General features: G+C 48.4%; 2 protein-coding genes and 1 pseudogene across 4 annotated transcripts in view; all 3 read left to right on the top strand.

Moving 5' to 3' along the window:
- Positions 1 to 5,267: 5,267 nt before the first annotated feature.
- On the top strand, positions 5,268 to 7,355 carry LOC102532485 (metaxin-2 pseudogene; annotated as a pseudogene).
- A 92-nt stretch (positions 7,356 to 7,447) lies between these two features.
- Positions 7,448 to 24,324, top strand: POMK (protein O-mannose kinase). 3 transcript variants are annotated; one of them, XM_072950151.1, is made up of 5 exons: positions 7,448 to 7,473; positions 10,228 to 10,317; positions 13,647 to 13,747; positions 14,610 to 14,908; positions 19,313 to 24,324. In XM_072950151.1, exons 4-5 carry the CDS (start codon positions 14,612 to 14,614, stop codon positions 20,081 to 20,083), a joined length of 1,068 nt encoding a protein of 355 aa, XP_072806252.1. In that variant the 5' UTR covers positions 7,448 to 7,473; positions 10,228 to 10,317; positions 13,647 to 13,747; positions 14,610 to 14,611; the 3' UTR covers positions 20,084 to 24,324. The 3 variants fall into 3 exon arrangements, with proteins under 3 accessions (XP_072806252.1, XP_006215200.2, XP_072806253.1); XM_006215138.4 differs by lacking the exon at positions 7,448 to 7,473 and having other exon boundaries at positions 10,262 to 10,317; positions 13,651 to 13,747; XM_072950152.1 differs by lacking the exons at positions 7,448 to 7,473; positions 10,228 to 10,317 and adding an exon at positions 11,716 to 11,742 and having other exon boundaries at positions 13,651 to 13,747.
- HGSNAT (heparan-alpha-glucosaminide N-acetyltransferase) overlaps positions 7,624 to 24,497 on the top strand; it is a 53,193-nt gene continuing 36,319 nt past the window's right edge. The window contains exons 1-2 of the mRNA XM_072950150.1: positions 7,624 to 9,127; positions 10,228 to 10,317. Of these exons, the coding sequence (XP_072806251.1) occupies positions 9,100 to 9,127; positions 10,228 to 10,317 (118 nt within the window). The 5' untranslated portion in view covers positions 7,624 to 9,099. The remainder of the gene's footprint in view (positions 9,128 to 10,227; positions 10,318 to 24,497) is intronic.

Below are 24,497 nucleotides of genomic sequence, written 5' to 3'. Positions count from 1 at the left end.
GCAGCCATAGTAGTTTGATTTTTTTAAAAAGCATATGACTATATACAGGGGACATTGTCTCGGCTTAGAAAAACAATCGAGGAAGAAGATACTGCTATAAAACCGAAGAAACCAGAAATATGATTAGGTTAAAAGAAATGTAGTTAAAATGTGAGTTGGTCAGTTCTTGACTACAGGCAACAAAATCCACTCAAGGTAGTTTAAACCCATAGGGTTTATTGAGCTATACAGATAGCTCACAGAATAATTCCCTGATCGTCCAGAAATACACCCCAGAACCCCACAACTGGACCCTCGGGTTGCTGTCGCCTGTGCGGGGATCCGGCACTGGTGAGTGAGGCTGCCAGCGCGGGGACTGCCCACCTCCGCCACGCTCCACGCAGGCGCATCTGCCTCCCTTCCTATGTGATGCGGCTCCAAATGAAAGGCCCACAATCAGTGCATCTGATTGGAAAGACTCTAAGCGACATCTAGGAGGGGCCTGAGAAATGTGGTTTACAGCTCCCCAGCCTCCACGACGCAGGTGGGCGGGCCAGCGAGGAGTTGAAGGTTAACAAGCCAGGTCTCTGTCCCCGCCCATAATTAAATCTCACTGTATCAATAAGGATTTTTGTTCAATGTTCAAAACAGCAAAGCATAACGATAAAATTGTATAGAGTAGAACAGTCATCTCAAGAACTTAGAAAATGACAATACTTTCATCCCTGGAGAAAAGATACTTTGTGGGTATTATCTGTAACATTTTACTTGTCAGTTTTTTTGTGGGGCTGGGGGGATTAAATTTACTAATTTGTTTATTTATTTTAATGGAGGTGCTGGGGATTGAACCCAGGACCTGGTGCACGCTGAAAACACACTGTACCATTGGGCTATACCCTCCCCCCTCAGTTTTTGGTTTTACACTCCCCAAATCTCTGATTTTGTATCTGAAATTTTCATAAAGTATCATCCCTCTGTAGACAATTTCAAAGGTGTCATAAGGGACAAAAATTACATAGAAAAGTTCTCCTAAGATGTAGCATTTAAGGAGAAAAAATAGAAAGAGAAGAGAAGGAAAAAAACATAGAGCATTTGCTCTCAGAAACTCTCATCAGTGTCCCAGAATTGATTGGATTCCAGGCTTCTGACTGAACAAGGCTCACAGAGACTGCTGAATTGAAGACATAGTGGCAGTTAACTAACTTACATTGAGAGAGCAATTGCACCAGCCTTGCCACTTGGCATTTTCTGCCTCAGGTTTAACTAGGTGGCAGTTCGTTTGTCAAAAAGTCTCTTTTAGTGGATACAGAGTCAGATGAGGAGGCTCCGTGATCTAAGTGAACAAGACTTCAGGCTCTGATAATTCTAATGCGGGTCATTCCCTAATGGCAACTGGATACAGACCTGGGGGTCCACTGTTCTCATCGGATTATTAATAAGTAAAATGGGGTCTTTGGGTACGGGGGGCTGCTAGTTCAAAGCATTTGCTTAATAATACCGTCACTGTGTTGCTGTGTGCGCTGTTGGTACCTAAACAGTGGTGAACCTGCCGGTGCCTCAGCACAGGTCAGGGCAGTGGTCTGAGCAGTCACTGTGTTCACTGCTGTGCATTCGCTGAGCACTGTACCCGACGCATTGGTAATTACATCTTTTATTCAATGCTCACTGTCTTTTAATATTTTGATGACTGAATGGAAGTATGCATAAAGCATATCTCTTTGGTTGTCTTGAAGAAAACCATTTGTGCATTTGTAGAAGCTGTGGGCCAAACAGGCCACTCATCGTGGAATGCCATTTGTACTTGAACAACTGAGTATTGTTGCCAGTGATAAAATTTGAGCCATCTAGGGAAAGTTTTAATCCACCACATTGAGCTTGACAGCTTCCCAACACCTACAGACCTTTCTAATGGAATCCAAGTGATACTGATGAATGCCATCTTTGGATAGTATATAATTAAATCTGTCAACCATGGGTGGGTCTGTGTAACTCAGTGGACCATTATTTTCCAGATGACCCATCTAGGATGGTACCATGCATAGATAATCAATCCATTCAGAGTACAAGATGTAGCAGGGTCCAAAATGTGCATTCATAGGGTTGCAGATTCCACATTGGAACTAACCTTTGAGAAACTTCTAGTTCTTGAATTTTGGTATAGCATCAAAGAATATCCAGCACTTCTGAAAAGACTACTCAAATTCTCCCTTTCTGACTACGTATCTCTGTGTGTGAGTCTGGTTTTTCTTCCTTATACTTCAACCAAAAACACCATATTGCAAGAGCCTGCATATGGCAGTAGTTAGGAGAATCTAGGTACCTTCTGTTAAGTCAGACTCAAGAGATCTGCATAAATGTGAAACAATGCCGTTTTCCTCTTTTTTGTTTTTTGGAAAGTGTGTTTCATAAAATGTTTTTTGTTAACATGTAATGGGTTTATTGCTTTATTAATAATGAATTAATAAAAAAATTCTAATTTCAGGTATGGTAAAATATCACTAGTTACCACCCACAAAAAGAAAATCTGGAAGTAGAAGAGTAGGAGACCACATCTCTGCCCTCAGGGACCCCAGTTTTGAGACAGACCAATAGAATGCTCCTCACCTAGGGACCCTGAAAAAAATTTTTTAGGTATTTGTTTTGGGGGGCTTTTTTTTTCATTTTATTTACTTATTTTTATTGAAGTATAGTTGATTTATAATGAACTTCTGGTGTACAGCATAGTGATTCATTTATTTCTATCAATATGCCTTTTCATATTCTTTTTCATTGTAGGCTATTACAACTGACTAGTTCCCTGTGCTCTACAGTAGGACCTTGTTGCTTATCTATTCTGTATATAGTAGTTAGCCTCTGCAAATCCCAAACTCCCAATTTATACCTCGTCACTCCCTTTCCCCCTGGTATGCATAAGTTTGCTTTCTATGTCTGTGAGTTTGTTTCTGTTTTGTAGATCAGTTCATGTGTGTCTTTTTTCTTTTTTTAGATTCCACATATAAGTGATACCATATGGTATTTTTCTTTCTCTTTCTGGCTTACTTCATTTAGAATGACGATCTCCATGTCCACCCATGTTGCTGCAAATGGCATTCTTTTATTCTTTTTTATGGCTGAGTAGTATTCCATTGTATAAATATACCACAACTGCCTTATCCAGTCATCTGTCGATAGACATTTATTGTTCCATGTCTTGGCTATTGGAAATAGTGCTGCTATGAACATTGGGGTGCGTGTATCTTTTTGAATTAGAAACTTCTTCTGGATATATGACCAGGAGTGGGATTGCTGGATCACAGGGTAAATCTATTTTCAGTTTTTTAAGGCATCTCCATACTGTTTCCCATAATGGTTTCACCAAACTACGTTCCCACCGTTTTCTCCACACCCTCTCCAGCATTTATCGTTTATGGACTTTTAAATGATGGCCATTCTGACTGGTGTGAAGTAATACCTCATTGTATAAAATGTTTATTAGCTTTCTGAAGAAATACTACTTGAGAACACAGAAACAGGAGGCATTATCTGCCTGATAAGAGTCAGGAAGGGTTCACAAAGGAAGACACATTTGGTTAGTTATATCCTTCAGTGAGGCCTTAAACTCAATTTTGTAATTGGTAAATATTAACTTATAAATTAGTAAGAGAGTCCAGAACATTTCCCTTTGGAAGTTATGTTATAAAAACAATGTTTTTCAAACTGTGTTGTAACCCATCAATGGGCAAGTCAATGGATAGCAAGAAGCTTTTTAAAAAATTACATCTAACAGAACTTAATTTCATTGAATTCTCTCATATTTTCTTTCTTTCCTTCTACTTGGTTTTATTCACTCTGGTTTTTCCCCCCAACATTATTGAGATATATTTGACAAGTAATATTGTGTAAATTTAAGGCATACAACGTGATGACTTGATGTACTTTCATACTACCATGAAATGACTACCACATTAAGATTAGTTAACCAATCCATTACCTCACACTTTGTGTGATGGGAACATAAGCTCTCTTAGCAAATTTCAGGTATATAGTATGTGCTCTAGTTTTTTAAGGTGGAAGCTTAGATGACTGATTCAAGACCCTTATCCACCAAAATAAGCATTTAATGCCATACATTTCCCTTTAAAAACTGCAATAGTTGCATCTCAGAAGTTTTGGTATTTTGTATTTCCATGAACCATAGTTATAGTTACTTCATTTTGATTTTTAAATGATTCAAAATGTATCACCAATACAAAAGTTAAAATAGAAAGTATCTGTAAATAAATAGAAAAAATAAAACAAAAAAACCTAATAAATATCCTAGAACTGAAAAGTATAATAACTGAAATAAAAGGCTCATGGGATAGGTCCCATAGCAGAATGGAGATAACAGAAAAATATCAGTGAGTTTGAAGACAGATTAATAGAGATGATCTAATCTGACCAACAGAGAGAAAAAACAGAAGGAAAATAAGAAAACTAAAGGCAGGACAAGAACAAGAGGTCTAACAATCTTGTTATCAGAGCCCCACAGGAGAAGAGAAAGTGCTGTAAAAAACAGTTGAAGAAATAATGGCCGAAAACATCTCAACCTTGGTGAAAAACACAAGTCTGCAGATTGAGGAAGCTGAGCAAATAGGATAAATCCGAAGATATCCACACCCAGACACATCAAAATCAAATTACTGAAAGCTAAAGAAAAACGAAAACTTCTGCTAGCAGCCAGAGGGAAGTGACATGTAACATAGTTGAACAAACACCTAATGACAGGAAGTGGCACCGTGTTTTTCAAGTGCTGAAAGAAAAGAATGTAAACCCAGAATTCTATGTCCAGCGAAAATACCCTCCAGGGATGAAAGTGAAATACAGACATTCTCAGCTGAAGGAAAACAAAAGATAATTTGCAACCAGCAGACCTAATCTAAAAGAACTGATGAAAGAAATCTCTTCGGACAAAAGGGAAATTATACTGGAAGGAAATAATGCTACTGTTCTTCCACCTGAAACTCACCTGAAACCCTCATACTGTCAGTTCCAATAAAACATGAGGCATGTGTTCCTCTAACATCATGCTATGAAAAATCACAAATAAAAACTGGAGGGGGAGGGGCCTTATGGTAAAGATGGGGTTAGAGACACAACACTCAAAAACTTAGTTTTTTTTTAAAAAGGACCTGAAGCTAATGCTTCTGGGTGCCGGCATTGGAAGGGTTGCAGCTTGTGAATTATCGTTAAGTGATGGATGGTTATCTGAAATCAGTTGGGAAGTTGTCACACCAGATGTGGATGGGTGTCTCATAACACACCAGCTGATGACACTGGGAGATGTGGAGGTGTGTGCATGTGTGTTTTGTTCATTCTTACGCAGTCCAACTCAGCTGGGTGCATTTTTCTGCATTCACCTAGTGTTTTTCCAGGATGAAGTCACATGTAAACAAATGTGTTATGCTCAAATGATTTCCTAATACACCAATCAGGTTGAAACAAATTTGTTTCTTAAAAATACGTTATCACAGGCAGAAATCTTGGGGTCTTCACGACTGCAGCCAATCCTACTGCAGGGCTGGGCTGGAGTCCGATCCTCAGCTGGGGCCAGCCAGGCCTGTTAGGTGCCAGCAGCTGCCGGGGTTGTGCAGGAATGCTGAGGGCCACAGGCAGGAGGAACTGGCAGTGCCCAGCTGCCCAGCCACCTGTCTCTAGTGGCAGAAGCACTTTGTCTTCCAGACCAGAGAACCTTGGCCTGACTCTGCTACAGTCTATCAGACACTGAAGAGAGGAGTCGATTTTGCTAACAATGCACCTTCTCTTGCTGTACAGGCCTTTTTGCAAATACGTAATCTGCCTATAAAATTAGTTTGCAGGACAAATACAGAATATATGTCTCCATCAGATAAAGTACCTTTTGTTCATGTGTAACACGGAAGAATAAATCCGACTCTATATTGGATCTGTTTCTTTTACTTTATCCTTTGTATTCCATTGCTTTTGCTACAAGTTAAGAATGTTGCCTATAACCTGAAATACACAGGATAGCCCATTCTCAAGGCTCTGATCTTTAAAGGTATATGGAGATTACAAGTTACAGAACATAGAATAACATTTGCCTTGTTGGAGGTTCACAGGAATGTCGTGACCTGATCCCTGACCTCTGTGGACAGTTACAAGAACAAAGGATACCAACACCAAGAAGTTTGTACCAACCAACCACACCCCCTCCCCTTTTAGTAAAGAAGCATGAATTCTAACTCAGGTAAGATGGTTCTTTGGGACAGTAGTCCACCATCTTCTTGGTCTGCTGGCTTTCTGAATAAAGCAGCTATTCCTTGCCCCAACACCTCGTCTCCTGAATTATTGGCTTGTCCAGCAGTGAGCAGCAGGAGCCTGGACTTCGTAACACATGTAGGAAATCAAGTAGTATCGCGGAACTTGGTTCAATACTCCAATTTGTTTAAGCCAAGGGCCATTCTCATGGGGATGGGCTAGATAAAGTCGAAACCGCAGAAAGGAGGGCTTCAGTGGTGTGATGAAGCCATAGCAGGGGAGACCACTCATGCTAGGTATGCAGCGCCTTCCCCTTGGCCTCTGCATCGTATCTCTGCCCATCAGAAAGAGTGGGAGGTCAAAGTAAGGTGAACGCTATCAGAGGGGGTAACAAGACTCCGGACTAAGTCTTAGAAGATGTCGACCAGCCCTATCAAGTTCTCTCAAAAGACTAGGACCACAACCCTACTTGTTCAATAAGCAGCCTACTGAATTACATGCACTGGTATCTGTCCATCTGTACACCATTCTTACCACACAACTGACCAGGGATGAACTTCCTGGGAAGGTGATAAACTACAACAACCTCCTTGCTTTCTGCAGAAGAAATGAGCAGCACTACTTTGAAGACTGTGGTAAATGCAGCTCATCTGTTAGTCTGTCTCGGAGAATGTGCCGGGTGGGCCCTTCCTGCGTCCTTCCCGGTCCCAGGCGGCCCCGCTCCCTCCTTCGGGACCCGCCGCCCCCGCTCTGGACCAGCCCCGCGTTTCTCTCCCACAGCGGTTCTCGGCTGGCCCGCAGCGGCAGCGGCACCACCGGAGGGGCGTCTAACACTGATCGCGAACCCCCAGGCCCGGGCCGGAGCCCAGAATCTGCGCTTCTAACAAGGTCCCTGGAGACGGGAAGAGTCAGCATCCGGCCTGAGGACCGCCCTTTGGAGACCGCGGCTTTGCGCTGACTGGGAGCTATCGGAGGGCCTAGCTCTCACAGCTCCTCGCCACCCGCACCCGCACCCAGCGGACCAACGTGTCGCTGTCCTCACGCGCTTTGAGAGAAGCAGCCGGAAGAGGAGCCCGGCCGGTCCTCCTCGCTGGTTCCGGGTGCGCTCCGACTCCGGCCTTGCGTTCCGCCGTCGGGCCTCCGGCCGCGCGGCGGAAGGCGGACACCAGGGGGCAGCCTCGGGCTCGTCCTGCGGGGCCCGCTTCCGGCCGCGCAGGCGCCGGAGGCCGAGTGCTGGGCCGGGGGAGGGGACCGCAGGTAGGGACGCCGGGCTGGCCGGCCCGGGGAGGCGCGGCAGGTAGGGACTGGGCGGCCGGTGGAGGGGGCGGCAGGTAGGGCGGGCCGGCTTGGGGAGGGGGCAGCAGGTAGGGGCGGGCCGGCTTGGGGAGGGGGCAGCAGGTAGGGGGAGCCAGCCTGGGGAGGGGCGAGGGGCTGCGGGCGCCTGTGGGGGCCCCTGGGCCTCCTGCCGGCCCTGCCCGGCCCCGACGCCCGAGCTGCCTCCAGGTGCAGGGCTGTCGGGTGGAATCGTCTGCTGCCCTTTCTTAAAAAGCAGGACTTAGCCGTTTCCTTGGGTGGTCTTGTCTTCCCCATCCTTGACCTTTACTATAGAACCTTAAGGTTAAGCAAGCATCGGGAATATTTAAAATCATATTTTAATATACCGTGCTTTGTTGGCAAAATGGGATTCCAACCTAAACTGTATTGGGGAACAGTAATCCATTATTTTTCCTCTGGTTATATAAAATAATCTGTAGTTGGTGAAAACTAATTTTGTTTCATTCTTTTTTTTTTTTTTCTTTCTAAATTAAGCTGTGAGTGAGTAGCAGTGGTTCCCATTTGTTCCGGTTTTTTCTTACCAGTGTCAGAAATGCTTTGTGTCTCAACAGTGCTTGAATTTCTTCTACCCACCTGGCCACACAATCATTTCTTAACTTGCAGAACCAGCAGTTTTCAGTGTCATTTTGCTTATTTCTGGGCAAGAAAATTCCTTCAGCCATGCAGTCTTATCCCTAGCTCTGGGCAACCTACTCCTGAAAATATACCTTTAAAAAAAAAAAGCCCAGTGGGGAGGGTATAGCTCAGTGGTAGAGCCCATGCTTAGCATGCATGAGCCTCGGGCTCAATCCCCAGTACCTCCATTAAAATAAATAAACTTAATTACGCCCCCCCAAAAAAAACCCCAAACAAATAAGAAAGCCCATCAGGTGTTGGGGTGGGCGAACGATTCCTTTAAGAAATGGGCAGTCTCTGTATCAGCCCCCCAACCCCTGCAGTGACCAGACTGTATTCAGTTCAGTCCTAAGGGTTGCAGAATTTAGAGGAAGAATGTGGATTTGAGGCCAGAAAACTTGGCTCCTCCATGTACAGGATAGTCACCGTGGATAATTCATTCACTCTGACTCAGTTTTCTTATCTGTAAAATGGGAATAATAACACTTATCTCTACCTTACGGAATTAGTATGCAGTAGACACTGTACAAGTTAGGTGAATTTCTGGATGAGTTTTTTTCTGAGAGAGAATTTCTGAATCTTCTAGGGAGAAATGAAAGGATATTGAGGCAAATAGCTGTAGAGTTGACAAGAAATATGTCAAAGAAGGGAAAAAAAATGGAAACATCAGGCCTTGTAAGATCTGAATCTACCCGTAGCAGTGCCCGGCAGGATCAGCGGAAGGTCAGGGGCAAGGAGGGTCTGCGGATGAAGAGGATTAATGGTGGGTTTGGGCTGGTGAACTCAGATTGCAGGGAGTGGTGGCTGAGGACAGGCGCCCCGAAGAGGTGGAGAGCAGACCGGGTGGGAGGGAGGAAGAAGCCATGAAGACAGGAGGCTGTGGGTGATCAGCTGATCAGTGCGGTTCTCCTGAGCCCCTGTTGCGCGCCAGCCATGGAGGATACACGGGTACCCACGCCAGGCAAGTGGTCCCCTAGGACCTCACAGTCAAGAAAGAAAGAGCAAGGTGCTGAAGCTGGGCATCCCAGAAAGGGCCCTTCCGGGACTAAGGAAAGCCCACGGGCTGGAGGGTGGGGTTCAGGGACGGGTCTGGACAGGGGCACAGAAGCTGGACCTTGGGGTGGGTAGAGGCGGGGTATCAGAGTTTAGACTTCATCCTGAGCGCAGAGAGGGGCTATCAAATGCTTTAAAAGCAAGGAGTGATCAGATTTGTGCTTTAGAAAGACCCCGTATATACCAGAGAGAAACTCTTCCACATATGCACAGGACGTGTGTGCAAAACCTGTTTCACTAGCTGTGGCAGAGTCTGTCCAAAATAGCGAACCAGTGTTTCATTATCTGCTTGGACAAACCTCAGAAGCATAATGCGGAGCTTTCAAAAAAGGAAGCTGTAGAAGGATTGTATTACACCATACGTTTTATGTAAGGCACTGGAGTATCTGCCGATGTTCACCGGGGTCCTGGAACCAGTCCCCTGTGGTTACTGAGGGACAAGCGGTACAATACTGTTTGTACAAAGCTTGGAAACATATGAATATTCTGTGTCATTATTTATGGGCGCATACTCAAGAGGTAAAAATAAAAAGCATGCGTGGTTCTCAAACTAGCAGGCACCCGAGTCACTTGGAGAACTTGTCAAAACACAGATTTCTTAGGCGAGGGGATAGCTCAGTGGTAGAGCATGTGCTTAGCACGCAGGAGGTCCTGGGCTGAGTCGCCAGTACTTCTGTTAAGATAAAACCCCCTGGATTTCTGGGCTCCCCTTTGGGTTTCTGATCCAGTCGGTCTGGGGCTAGGGCTCAAGAACTTGCGTTTCTCAGAAGTTCCCAGGTGATGCTGCTGCAGGTGCAGGGACCACAGTTTGAGAACCGCTGACATGGCGACTCAAGGATGCTGGTGACTTCTTGGGAGGGAGCAGAATAGGCCCGCGAGGGGGCCCCCGGGGCTTCAACCATGCATGTACTGTCTCATTTCTTTAAAAAATAGGATGCAGTTGTCACCTGACAGCGAGATGGCTGCTTATGGGCTTCTGTTTAACTTTCTCTGCTTGAAACATTTCAGGAAAGAGAAAAGATCCTACTTGCTGTGGAAAATGGATCGGAAAGGGGGAAGAATTGGGAGCCTACGTAGGAAAGTGTTGCAGGAGCCCCGGTAAGAGACACAGACCACAGGGAGCTCTATTCAGTATCTTGTAATAGCCTTTAATGAAGAATATGAAAAGGAATATATGTCTTTGTGTGCATGACTGGGACATTGTGCTGCGCACCAGAAATTGACACACTGACTATACTTCAATTAAAAAAAGAGAGAGACACAGACCATGGCTGGTAGTGAGGAAGGAGGGCAGTGAGCAGATCTGAGGGATCTAGTGGGAGAACTGACTGTAGGTGGTGATCGTTTGGTCAAGGGGTTAGAGGAGGGAGGAATGAAGTCCCCTGGTTGTGTGCTTGTCACAGAGTGGGTGCTCTGGGGGGTGCGGGGCGTGCTGGCGACAGGAGGGAGAGAATTGAGTTATGGACGCCCCAGGCCTTGAGGGGCCAGTGGAGTGAAGTGCAGGAGAAAGGGCTTGAAACCATCGGCGTGTCCGTGGCTCGCAGAGCTGTGTGCGTGGATGAGACAACGCAGAAGGCGTGAGACGGAGTGGGGGTGGAAGGCATGGAATGAAGTTGACACCCGGAGAGATGCGGTCACCTATATCAGGCCTGGCCGGCTACTGCTGCCCGCCACCCATCCTCATGTAGCCTGTGAGCGAAGGGTGCTGTTCACCTTTTAACTGTTGGGTGAAGGATCAAAAGGATCTTGGGACACGTGGAAACTCTGTGAAATGCACGTCCCAGCGGCGGTGAGCAGAGTTCTGTCGGAGCACAGCCACGCTCGGCTGTGTCGGGTGGTCTGGCTGCTCCCGCGCTCTGACCACAGGAGAGAGGAACCCCGACAGTTACCTCGTCGCTCAGCACCGCGGTTCCACGTCCCACCTGTCCCCGTGGTGTGGTCACTCGAATCCTGCGTCCGGCCCCTATACCTCACCATGTACTGCCTGGCCCTTTACGGAAAAACAGTTGGCTGGTCCTGACCCAAGGCCTAAGTTGAGACACTCTTGGTGACTTTAAATGCTCTGGAAGAGAGGTGGCGGGCATCTCATCTGTTTCTCTAAGGTCACCTTCTAAGAATCAGGTGTCCGGGGGAGAAGCTCAGGAGACCGTGAGGCCTGAGCGGTGAAAGTCGTCACTGTGACCGTGGAAGTCCTGGGAGATGGCAGGAGGGAGTGGGCTGGAGATAAAGATGTGGGCCTGCAGTCTCCATGAGAAAGGTGAGCAGAGAACCCTCGGGACATCGCTGGGTGTCGCCGGTGAGCAGAAGGCATAGTCCGGAGGAAGGAGGGTGCAGAGTGAGGGCGGGGCAGTTGAGGAAAGCCAGGTTTCCTGAGCAGCTTGTCGGGACAGAGCGGATGATCAAAGCAGTGTGTTCTCTTGTTATTAGGAAACGGACACTGACTCGTGGAAGAGTCTATTCCATTTGTGAATGTCCTGCTCAGCAGAAGCAGTGTCACTGCCGACCCTCCACCTGCGGCCTCATGTAAACGGAATCACATGCTGTTTCTCTTGGCCCATTTCACTTGGCATAATGTTTTCAAGGTCACGCACGTTGCATCATGTGTTGGGGCTTTATTCCTTTTAATGGCCGAATAACGTGCCGCTGCACAGACACCCCGTTCTGTTTATCCTGCATCGGTTGATGGCCGTCTCGGTCGCTTCCATTATTCAGCTTTTAAGAAAAATGCTGCTGTAAACATTGACGTACAAGCGTCTGCGTGAATGTGCATTTTCAGTTCTCTAGATACTGAGCAGTAGGTGTGCTGGTAGCTCTGTTTAACGTTGGAAGCACCTCTGGCCCGTTTTGTGCAGTGGCGGCACCAGTGTGACTGCCACCAGCCATGTGGGAGGGGTCCTTGTGGACACTTGGACTGTAGCCATCCTGGTGGGTGTGCGCTGGGGTCTCGGGGCTTTGATGTGCATTTTCCGGATGACTATTCATGGGCCCATTTGCCATCTGTATGTCTTCTTTGGAGAAATGTCTACTCGAGTCCTTTGCCCAGTTTTAAATTGAGTTATTTGTCTTTTCCTCATGAGGAGAAATGTTCTTTTTGAGTTGTCCATCAGCCTCCAGGGAGAGGTGTCAGGGAAGCAGGTGTGGGGTCCTGAGAGGCTGGGACTGGGGCTTCACACGCATCTGGAGCCATCAGAGAGTGGGGCGTCTGAATGAGACCCCGGGAGTGTGAGGGGAGAGGGCCAGGTCCCAGCCTGCGGTTTCCTGGGAACCGAGTGAGTGTTGTGAGGAGGGGGAGTGATCAGCCAGGCAGATGTGCTGAGAGGCCAGGACCAGGACTGCGTGTTGGCTGTTTGTTAGGGCGTGGGGGTCACCTTGCTGCAGTCGGCATGGGTTTGAGAGAAGTGAGTTCAAGAGAGAGGTGGAACTAGCGAGTATAGACACCCTTTGGGGAGTTTGCCAAAAAGCAGTAGCTGGAGGGGAAGGTGGGGCAAGGAGGGGGTGCTTTAAAGGATGGGAGATGTTAGGGCGCCGGGTCAGGATTCCGGAGAGGAGGGCCCTGCTGGGGTGGAGCCGGGAGCTGGCGGGAGCCATGGCGGAGGGGCGGGGGGCTGCGAGCCTTGCTGGGAGCCGTGGCAGTGTTTCTTCAGGGAACTAGGAACCAGGATGGATCAGCAGCGGAGAGGGAGGGTGGGGGAGGTGATGCAGGTGGAGGAGAGGGGGGCCGAGGCCCCCATTCACACCTGTCGGGTGTGTTCACCCATCGCAGTGAACAGGACCGCCAGCGGGAACTTGGCATCTCAACCAGAGGGAGAGAGAGTTAGCACAGAACTGGGGTGACAGTGGAGTTTAGGCAGAATTTAAACAAAGCCGTGTTTTGATGGCTCAAGGCCAAGCAGGGCTGCCTGCAAAGAGGTCAAGCTCCGGCCTGGCCGGTCACGTGGACCCACGTAGACATGCAGTGTCGTCTCCTGAGACCACTTGCCCGCAGCTCTGCTCCGGGTCAGAGCGACTCCGCTGCTCCAGGCCACAGCGGGGGCGCCCTTCTTCCTGACAGGCCCTTGCGCCGGGAGCTTCTGGTGGTCTGTGATTTTAGGGAACAGTTTCTCAGGAGAAAGCAGTCATCATTCGAAGAAGAGGGTTGCTTGCCCCTCTGTAGTGCCCAGAGCAGGGCTGCCTTGTAGACGTGTGGAATGAACGGGGGCCAGAAGGTACTGATGGAGGGAGCAGGCGGGGACCAGAGAGGCTGGTGAGGGGCGTGGACAAGCTGACAGGGCTGCGGGAGGACTTCCTGCTCCATCCTGGGGATCAGGAACCTGAGGGACACCCAGCCAGGAGGCCCCTGGGGAGGGCGGACCACCTGGACTGTTGCCTTTTGTCTGCGGGCAGAGTTGCAGCTTCTATTTAACAAGCCTCCTTTTTGGTGCTTGGAGGCAGGTAACTTTCAGTTGGGTGCACGGGGCCAACCAGAAGCCTGACGGCCCAGGAGGCTGGAGGGAGACCTGAGCTGGGAGAAGGAAGGCCCTCCTGGAAGGTAAGGCTTCATGTCATGGCTGTCTCTGACCCCAGAGGCACAGGATCCATTCTGCCTCTGGTGTCCCGCCTGTCCCAGTGCTGAGGTGAAGCTGGCGTGTGCCGGTGCGGCCACAGCCCTTGTCAGAGTAGTGACACTTCTCTGTGTTTGAAAACGCCGTCTGCCTCAGGCACCCTGAGGGTCCAGCTCCCAGTGTCCGGGTCCTCTCCCCACCCCCCTGGCTGCCACCCCCACCCTCCAAGTAGTCATGTCTGCCTCTGCCACGGGCGCACACCTGCTCCAGGGCCGGAGCCCAGCCCATCCATTTGTGGGCGAGCACCCTGCCTTGTCGTGGCTGCTGGGTGCGAGGGTCACCTGAGTCCGCCCCTGGCTCACACCGTCCTGTTAGTTTGGCTGGTGGGCTCGGCAGTCCTGGACCCTGGCGGGGCCTCCCTCCCAGACTCTCCCACCCCGGGGGCAGCTTTCACACTTCTTCTTATAAACATCAGGGAGCTCTTCAGTTCCTTCCAGGGAACACCCCAGCCCCTCAGCATCACTGCCACCCCCTGACCCTGGCTGGCCCCCCGCCGCCCCCGCCCCGCCAGGCTGACAAAGCCACAGCGTGCTTCCATCTCCCTCCCTCTTGGTTGAGTATCCGCCCAGCGCAGACTGCTGTGGGGAGATAGACAGACACCAGGCCCCCTCCCCTCGGGGCTGAAGTGAAGAGCAAGGATTCCGGGCGGAGCTGGCATTGGTCGATGCGGCGTTTGGTGCTGGCATTCAGCCTCCTCGGTGCTGCAATGATGCGGAGGCCCGGGGTCCCCGCGTGTCCTTCGTGAAATGAGACGGGCCGTGACCACTTCTTGTTTCCCCTCGGTTGTAGGGATGGCAGAGGACAGCGCCATGGAGACCAGAGCCCAGGAAGGCAGGAAGGGCCTCCCGCACAGGGACGTGCCCCCGGGCCTGGGGCTGCTGCTGGCCATGGCCCTCATGAATGCCCTCCTCTACCTCTGCCTTGACCGGCTCTTCATCTCCCCCCGCCGCACCGAGGACCCTGGGCGCTGTCCCCACGGCCACTTCCGGGTGGGGCAGATGAGCAGCTGCTCCCCGTGGCTGAGCTGTGAGCAGCTGAGGACCGAGGTCCGGCAGCTGAGACGCGTCGGGGAAGGCGCCGTGAAGAGGGTGAGTCCTGAACCCCAGTCCCCTGTGGCCGGCGGCCTCTGGGAGCGCAGCTGGCGTGTGTGCGGGCGCGGGGAGCCATCCAGATGCTCCTGCCCTCCAGCCCCGCCCGGGCTCACATCTGGGATGCACCCCAGTAACGTAATCCAAAGGAAGGAGAAGGCTGAATGCACGAAGGGGTACTCAGCTTTGTTGTCCATAGTCAGAGAAAACCGGAAATGATGACTGTAGGGGATGGTTAATTAAATTATGGTCCGGCTGGTCGCAGACTCTTCTGCAGCCAGTAAGTGTAGTTAGGAACCCTGCGTCACAACATGAAAAACATCTTCTAAGTGAAAAAGCAAAACAGAAAACTGTACAATACACCGATTTCATCTGCAAGATTACATACAGAGAAAAATACAAAAATGATAGAAGTTGTGCTATGGTGAAGGAGGACTTGGGGCAGTTTTTTTGGTTCTTGTTTTTCAAACTCTATGATGGTGTTATATTGATTTTTTTAAAAATTTATTTAAAAATGAGAAACCGAAGGGGAGAATTCAATTCTCAGGTAGAAGCTTCCAGAGCCCCGTCTCACAGGCGGCCCGTGTGCGGTGTTTACTGCGTGGCCGCGCCTGCAGAAACGGTGAGTTAGGGTGACTAGCGAAGCCAGTGGAGGGTGTTGAACAAAGGCAGTCCCTTCGTGAGGACACGGCGAGTGATGAGGAACGGGGTGGAGGGGCAGAAAATGCATCCGGCGGCTGCCATGGCCATGAATGTGGAGTGGAGACACCTTAAAGGAAGGAATCAAGGGAGAAAGGAGACCAGTTAATGTGAAGTAAAGCTTTGAAACAAGGAAGCTGCTCCTTTAGAGATTCACGCACTCCTTGTAGAGGTGCTGGGGGTGTGGCAGTGAACAGAACAAAGACCCTTGAAGCTTGCATCCTGGTTGAGAGGCCAGCCAGCCGAGAAGACAAGAAACAGCTGCGTAATACACTGTGCTGGTGACGCTCACCATGAAGACAGCTGGACGGGAAAGGAGCCACGGGCTTGTTACTCTAGACGGTCAGGGTGGTGGGATATTTGGGGAAAACGTTCCAGGAAGAGAGATGGGGACCAGCAGAGACCCCAACGTGCCTGGTCATCTGGAGACTAGAGGCAGATGAAAGTAGGAGGTCAGTGGTGGGGGGGTCCTGCTGGGCCTGCCGGCCTCAGGCACCATCGGAGCAGTGGGTAGAGGGCTGAGGGGCCGGCCTGTGTGCCGAGTGGATGGGACAGCCACAGCTGAATGGGTGTCAGCACTGGACTCAGCGAGAATTGATGGGATCTGGCTGTGTGTTAAAAGTGGATGTGTAGGATGTCCCAGGAGACCAGATGTGGGGTGCGAGGTGGGGGGTGACTGCGAGGTCCCCAGCCTGAGCAGCAGGCAGCATGGGAGGGCGGGAGAGCGGATTCTGTATGCTCGAGATGGACGCGCGAGGCCGTTGGGAGGCCCGGCTGAGACTCAGGCGGTCAGCTGGGTGCACGAGTCCTGCCCCCAGGGCAGGGTAAGAATTTGGGGTGGTGTCGACAGCCTTAGGCTGTGAAGAAGCCACCAGAGATGGAGTGGCAGGGAGAGGACTTCCAGCCAGTTAACTTCTGTCTCCTTCAAAGAGGGGCCTCCGTGTCATCATACTCACTCAGAACGATTGGGGAACATTTTTCAGGATTGGTTTTTACCCTGGAGGGTGTGTTTCTGTATAGCTTCGATGATGGCAGGCCGTGCTTGAAGACAGATAGGACTTCAGGGAATCTGGCACATGACACCTCTCCCAGTAGATTCAGTGACCTGGAGTGGTTAAGGTGAGGGAGGGGCGACCATAAGGCCCCGAGGCTGGGTGTTTTGTTTCTTTGGCTAGAACTTGCCCTCAGGGCATGAGTGTTGGAGCTAGGTGTCAGCCTTGTCTGTCCCGCCCCGTTGGAACCCCCAAAATGAAATGATCATCTGTAAAATCTTACTGAAAATGCAGTACAGGTAGTATGCCCATACTGTGAAATACGCAGCTTTAAAAAGAGTGACCTGGATCTGTACGTACATTAGGGAAAGATTCCTGAGGCATCAGTTAAATGAAAAAAGCCAGCAGCAGTATATTTGTGTTATAATCCCCGTTTATGTAACAGACTCAATGCTGTTTTATAAAGGTACGTTAATAACAAAAGCGTAGGGAAACTCCTGAGAGGGTTCCAGCCGCACAGCTGGCTGGTCTCCCTGGCTCGGGAAGTGAATGCAGAGGAAGGAGGTCTGTTCTTTCCGCGTTTGAACTTTCACCAAGAAAAATATTCATGCTTATTTTTATAATCTTTTAAAAAAGGTGAAGTTGATTGCTGAGAAATGATTCTTAATCCCTAACTTGCAGATATTTTTTAGCATTGGAGGTTTCAGTTGTTTGTGGGTGATCCCAAAGACCAATAATATTTAGCAATAAATAACATTTATTTTCATTCATCAGAGACACAGAAATGAATTTGACGTAAAGGAAGGCTTGGGAGGATGTTGTGAGGCCTGTGGCTGAGCGTCTTCTGCATTTCTTATTGAATAAATATGTAAATAAACTGTAGCCACTTCCCTAGCGTGAACGCAGTTCTATGGGAAAATGGGCCCGGAAACCAGAGCCGTCTGCTGGTGCTGACCGCCAGGGGCAGGTGGGCTCCGGGGTGAGGGATCTCGGCAAAAACCCAATTCTTACACTGGACTCATTTACCAAATTCAGTGCAGGCGCAGATCTATGGAGAGAACGCGTTCCGTATAAAAATAAAAATATATACAGAGCAACTTGGCTTCTTAATAGAAATTATCTGTAGTGAAATTTCTCAAATTTAGGTTTTCAAGAAGGTCTTGAAAGATTTCTCTTTTGAATAAATCATCAACGGTAGTTATGTAGGTTCTTCCCTGAATGAACCTCCCTTCTCGAGTCCAAAAGGGATCTTCAGAATCCTCTAGCCCACCTCCATTTGATACCATATTTTTTGGTTCTTTTTAAAGATTTTTTTAAGTTATTTTTGTGGGGAGGTAATTAGGTCTACTTATTTAATTATTTTTTGATGGAGGGACTGGGGATTGAACCCAGGACCTCATGCATGCTGAGCATGCACTCTACCACTTGAGCTATACCCTCCCCATTAAAGATGTTTTAAAATATAAAAGTAATATGTAGTCATTCTGGAAAAGTTGGAAAATACCAAAAGGTGTAAAGGAAAAAAAAAAAAGTAAAGAGAACAGAAAACGTTAGCCTGTTCCTGTCAATTTCTGTGTAATTTTGTCTTGCTATATGCAGTTAGAACAACAGCATAAGAACGATCTCTTCTTTTCATCTGTGCGTTACTTTTATCTGTGGAAACCCTCTCAGGACCTGCAGCTGCTGTGCCCGTAACATTCTTTGTGTGGTCCTGGCAGGTAACTGGACCGCTCCCCGATCTGGGGGGATGGATAGGTCCTAGTTATGCTTTTATAAATGATGCCAGAGTTTTATTCCTAGAGCTTTGTATCTGTTTCAGATTATTGCCTTGGATAGATTGTAGATTTAAATATCAAAGGCTCTTGAAAAATACCCCCCAAGTCGCTTCCGCAGCCCGTATTTTGACCATGAAGATGCGGAAGCCAGAGGGACCAGCCCTGGGGGTCCGAGCAGCCTGGGGCAGCGGTGACCCAACTGGGAGCCTGTTTTCTCTCCCAGTGGGGATTTAAGCAGAAGATCAGCAGTTCTCAGTGCTCTCCTGGCTGATGGAAGTGGGGATCCAGCAGCTGCTCCGTGTGCCAGGGCCCCAGGGGCGGGCTCTGAGCGCCTGCTTTGACAGCTGGAGTAGGAGACCACAGACCAGGGAACAGTGGTTCCTTACTTCAAGCTGCTCCTTTTGCAGTTTACTCTGCTACCCTTTGAAGTGAACGATCATGTGTGTGATGGGCCAGCTGCGCTCATTCCCTACATGAGATTTTCCACATCTCTCCCCACTTTTCCGGCCTTCTCTCTCCGGTCCTGCTCTGTGCTACACTGATCCAGGGTTAGCAGGCTGTGTGCCACGCCCTGCCTTTACGCGTGCAGCCCCCTCTCCTGGGAAAGACCCCATTCTCCACATCTGCCCTGCAAGCTGCAGTCCCCCCACTGACAGCTCCCAAGACGGCCCAGCACGCTCTGCAGATGGCACCCCCCCGCACGCAGGCCAGCTGCCCCTGCCACCTGCGCTGGGCCTTTGTGCTGATGTGGCGCTGGCCCCGCCCGGCGTCTTGTCTGTGCTCATGGGTGAGTCTTCGGGACAGACGGAGAGCGACCCTAGGACGGAGGTCTGTGTCCTCTGCACCACATCCAGCACGTGAAGGCATCTGTCGCGTTGCTTCTCGGCTCACCTGCAGACGAGGGTTCTGGGTTGACGTTGTCTGTGGCTTCGTTTCAGGTGTTTCTGTCTGAGTGGAAGGAACGCAAGGTCGCCCTCTCGCGGCTCACTAGGCTGGACGTGAGAGACGACTTCCTGCACGGACTGCGGATGCTGAAGTCGCTGCAGGGCCAGCACGTGGTCACGCTGCTTGGCTACTGTGAGGACGACCACACCATCCTCACCGAGTATCACCCCTTGGGCTCCCTGAACAACCTGGAGGAGACGCTGAACCTGTCCAGGTACCAGCGCCTGAACACGTGGCAGCACCGTCTGCAGCTGGCCGTGGACTACGTGAGCATCCTCAGCTTCCTGCACCGCAGCCCGCTGGGCACGCTGGTCATGTGCGACTCCAGCGACCTGCCCAAGACGCTGTCCCAGTACCTGCTGACCGCCAACTTCAGCGTCGTGCTCAACGACCTGGACGCTCTGCCGCTGGTGAACCGCAGCTCGGGGGCCCTGGCCAAGTGCGGCCACAGGGAGCTCCGTGGGGATTTTGTGGCTCCGGAGCAGCTGTGGCCCTACGGACAGGACGTGCCTTTTCGCGACGATCTCATGCCCGCGTATGACGAGAAGGTCGACATCTGGAAGATTCCGGACGTGACCAGCTTCCTGCTGGGGCACGTGGAAGGCAGCGACATGGTCCGATTCCACTTGTTTGACATTCACCAGGCGTGTAAGAGCCAGACGCCTGCCGAGAGACCCACCGCTCAGGACGTCCTGGACGCTTACCAGAAGGTTTTGGGTCTTCTCAGAGACTCCGGGATGTCTCATACCAGGGAGATGCTGTGAAGACCCGCGCAGCCGTGGGGGCCGGGGGGCGGGGAGCTGGGAGGTGCGGAGCAGGGGCGTGGCTGCAGCAGTGCCGCTCTCCCGGGGGTGCCCTTCCTCTCCGTCCACTTGCGCGTGTGATGCGCCCCCGCTCCTGGCTGCCTGGGCCGGAAGTGCCGATGCAGAGAAGTGTCTGAAGGACGTAGCAAGAACGGAGCCACGGAGAGCCTTCTAGCCGCTAGTAATTGGGTTTGCTAACTGGTCAGAAATGTGTGTAGAGAAGGTGTAAATTAATTTGTTTTTAAAGTGGAGGGACTGGGGATTGAACCCAGGATCTTGTGCATGCTAATTACGCACTCTACCGCTGGGCTGTACCCTCCCCTGGAGAAGGGTTAAAATTGCAGTGTGCGGAAGACACACCGTACTTCTCCACAGTCAGGTGGAGTGTTTGTGGTGTATTTCACCCGGGCTGATGACGTCATCTCTCCCGTTTTAAATGGTGGCTCTGTGAAGCTCCTGTGTGTTCACTTCCCGGGAGCTGGCACGTCCTTTGACATTCTGAGTTATTAAGTATGATGGAAATTATGTCCTGTCGCTGCCTTGGGTGGTGCTTGAGAGATTCCCGTTTACCTTCCTGCTGGATTTCCTGTGTCCAAAATTAATTATTATGAATATCTCACATAAACAGTGTCACTCATTACTGGGAAATGTCAAGCCCTTCCACTTGAGTCGCATGACTGAATCCTTTAGAAGCTCTTTCCGTGGTCACTGTCGTCCCTGTTGGCAGGGGATGAGGGTTTGTGCATGTTCATCGTCACCAACAAGAGATGAAAGCTGACATAAGGGGCAGAGACGTGATGCAGCCGACTGCCTTCCCTGCACTTTCTCAGGCGTCACGGTCACTCGAATCCCAGGGAGCTCCCCGACTGTCTCCCCAAGGCTCAGACTCGGCCAGTCTGGGCGGAGTCCAATACTTTGCATTTCTCACTGGTTCCCAGGTGATGCTGGTGCTGCCGGTCTGGGGATCACATTTTGAGAACCACCATCCTGACCTGTCAGGGAGGGCAGCCCAGGCAGCAGGGTTGGGGTATTATCAGCATTAGCCCTATTCTTCTGCCTGAGGTTGATTGGGTCCTATGGGTCCTACGGTTGATCAGAGAAAACATTTGCCCAGAGTATATTAACAGTTGCCTTTTCGTTATAAAAACACTGCCAGAACCCACTAGGATGGCTGTTGTCACAAGGTTGGACAATAACAAGTGTTGGCAAGGATGCAGAGAATTGGAACCCTCATACACTGCTGGCGGGAGTGTAAAATGGTGCAGCTGCTTTGGAAAGCAGTCTGGCAGTTCCTCAAAAAGTTGAAAATAGTTACCACGACCCCCCAGTATTTATCTAAGAGAATTGAAAACATGTTCACAAAAACCCTGTATAGGAATGTTTATCACTTTATTATTCATGAGAGACAAAAGATGAAAGTAACCCAGATATCCACCAGCTGGTGAACGGATAAAGGAAATGTGGTCCATCCATATGATGAGATATCACTCAGCCATGAAAAGGAATGAAGTACGAACGTGCTCCAACATGGATGAGCGTGCTAAGTGAAAGCAGCCGTCACAAAAGACCGCATGTTGGATGATCCCCTTTATATGAAATGTCCAGAATCAAACCCACAGAAACAGAAAGTAGATTAGTGGTCTCCAGGGGCTGGCAGGGGGTTGGGGCTGAAGAAGTGGTAATGCTTGCTAATGGGTATAGGCCTTCTTTTGGGGGTGATGGTTACACAACTCTGTGAATATACTGAATAAGACTCAATTGTATAAAAAGGGAAAATTTCATGGTATGTGAATTATATCTCAGTAAAGCTGCAAAAACTCCCACCTCTCCCACAGACCACGTATCATGATCCTTTTCTCTTGATGTGGTAGTTTCTGTGTGTGGAGTTGTTGATTTGATACTACCCTGTTCATGGTGTAATTCAGGTTTGAGGGGTTTTCTTAGGTTTTGGACTTTGCACTGGAGCCAAACTTTCAGTTTCAAACGAATGTGTTTTTAAATACTGATGATGGAGCCAAAGTGAATGGCATGGTATAGGGGAAGGGACCCTGTGCCGGGATCAGAAGATCTGAGTTACAGTCCCAGCTCCGCCTCTGATTCATTGTGTGGCCTCCAACAAACAGATTTCTAAAATGAGAGGGTTGGTGAGAGGCACGTCCAGCTTCTGCTCTGCTTCTGAGTTCTCCCTGATGCTTTATCACGCCAGTGCCAACACCAAACTGGACCTGGCCCTTTGGGTTCAGTCTTTAGCTTGTGCTCAGATATAATTCAGTACTAACAGAACTGCAGAGTCCTAAGATAAACTTACCTTCTAACTAAAACCTAAATGGGAAGTTCATTGTCCACGTGTCCAGCAAAAGTGTAATCAGGAGAAGAGGCAGATGAGGTGAACCAGCCCCAAGAACTGGTGCTCACCCTGCTAACCTTATTCCAAGTATTTTAAAAAAAAAAAACACAACTGTATTTTTATAGTGTGCTTTCTCAATATCTCATGTGATGCTACAAATACTCCAAGCTTCCAAGAGCCCTGGGGATTGCAGGTGGTTCAGCAGAGACAGGGCACATGGTCCCCAGATGAGGCATATGTAGGTGGGAGTGGGATCAAAATGTCCACACTTCCTAAAACAATCTACAGATTCAATGCAATCCCTATCAAAACTCCATTGGCATTTTTCACAGAAATAAGAAAAATAATCCTGAAATTCATATAGAATCATAAAAGATCCTGACTAGCCCAAGAAATCTTGAGAAAGAAGAATAAATTTGGAGGTATCACAATTCCTGATTTCAAAGTACTATATAACAAATCTATAGTAATCAAAACAGTATGGTACTGGTATTAAAAATGGACACAAACCAATGGAACAGATTTGAGAACACCATTAAAAACCTAGGTTTAGATGGTCAACTAATTTTGACAAGGGTGCCAAGAATCCTTAATGGGGAAAGAATAGTCTCTTCAATAAATAGTGCTGGGAAAATTGGATATCCACATGCAAAAGAATGAAACTGGACTCTAGTTTTTATCACTCACAAAAGTTAACTCAAAATGGATTAAAGACTTAAATGTTAATACCCAAACAGTAGCACTTCTAGAGGAAAATATAGGTAAAAAAACTCCTTGACATTGGTCTTAGCAATGATTTTTTTGGATATGACACCTGAAACCACAGGCAACAAAAGCAAAAATAAACACCTGGGACTGCATCAAATTAAAAAACTTCAATATAGCAAAGGAAACATTCAGCAATGTGAAAAGGCAATCTATGGAATGGGAGAAAATACTTATAAACCATATATCTGATAAGCGGTTAATATCTAAAACATATGAGGAATGTATGCAACTCAGTAGCAAGGAAACAAATAATTCAATTTAAAATTTGGAAGAATAGACATTTTTCCAGAGAATACATACAAATGGCCAACAGGTACATTAGAAAGTTGTTCAACATCACTAATCATCAGGGAAATGCAAATCAAAACTACAGTGAGATATCACTTCACACCTGTTAAGACGGCTTTCATAAAAAAGACAACAGAGAAAGTGTCGAGGCTGTGCAGAATTTGTGCCCTCTTGGTAGGAAAGTAAACTTGTACAGCCACTATGGAAAGTGTTTGAGAGTTTCCTCAGAAAGTTTAAAATAGCACTATAGTATGATCCAACAATCCCGCATTTGGGACTATATCCGAAGTAAATAATGAAATCAGTCTCTCAGAGAGATCTTTGTACTTTTCATTGCAGCATTATCCACAATAGCTGAGATATGAAAACACCATTTCATCCATCACTGTATGAAAGGATAAAGATGTGAAAACACACACACACATACACAAAAATACTATTCAGCCACGAGAAAGAAGGAAATCCTGCCATTTGCAACAACATGGATGAACCTAGCGGATATTATGCTAAATGAAATTAGCCAGACAAAGAAAGACAAATACTGTATAAGCTCACTTATCTGTGGAATTAACAAAATTAAACTCACAGAAACAGAATAGAATGGTGGTTACTGGAGGCTGGGGAGTGAAGGAAAAAGGGAAGATGCTGGTTAGAGGTACAAGTCTTCAGTTATAAGATGAAGAAGCTCTGGGAATCCAGCGGACAGCACGGTGACTACAGTTAATTATACTGTGTTGTACATTACATTTTCTAAATGTAGACCTTAAACACTGTCACTCCAAAAAAAAAAAAAAGGAACTGAAGAGATGAATGTATTAAATAACCTGATTGTGGTAATCATTTCACAAAGTATATGTCATTATTATGTCATTATTATGTAGTACACTTTAGATATATATAATTTTATTTGTCAATTATGCATCAATAAAGCTGAGAAAAAATTTAGAGCATTTCCATCATCTAAAAAAAAAA

This window comes from Vicugna pacos, chromosome 26, assembly GCF_048564905.1.
Source record: "Vicugna pacos chromosome 26, VicPac4, whole genome shotgun sequence".
In the NCBI taxonomy this organism is placed as follows: domain Eukaryota; kingdom Metazoa; phylum Chordata; class Mammalia; order Artiodactyla; family Camelidae; genus Vicugna; species Vicugna pacos.
Note: the sequence above shows the minus strand (reverse complement) of the source record. Positions and strands in the feature narration are given on the sequence as shown.

What these genes read in the sequence shown, in the direction of transcription:
- POMK (XM_072950151.1), top strand. Translation starts at nt 14,612, where the DNA reads ATGGCAGAGGACAGCGCCATGGAGACCAGAGCCCAGGAAGGCAGGAAG. An exon ending in GGGAAGGCGCCGTGAAGAGG is followed by an intron (nt 14,909 to 19,312) that starts GTGAGTCCTGAA and finishes GCTTCGTTTCAG; the next exon opens with GTGTTTCTGTCTGAGTGGAA.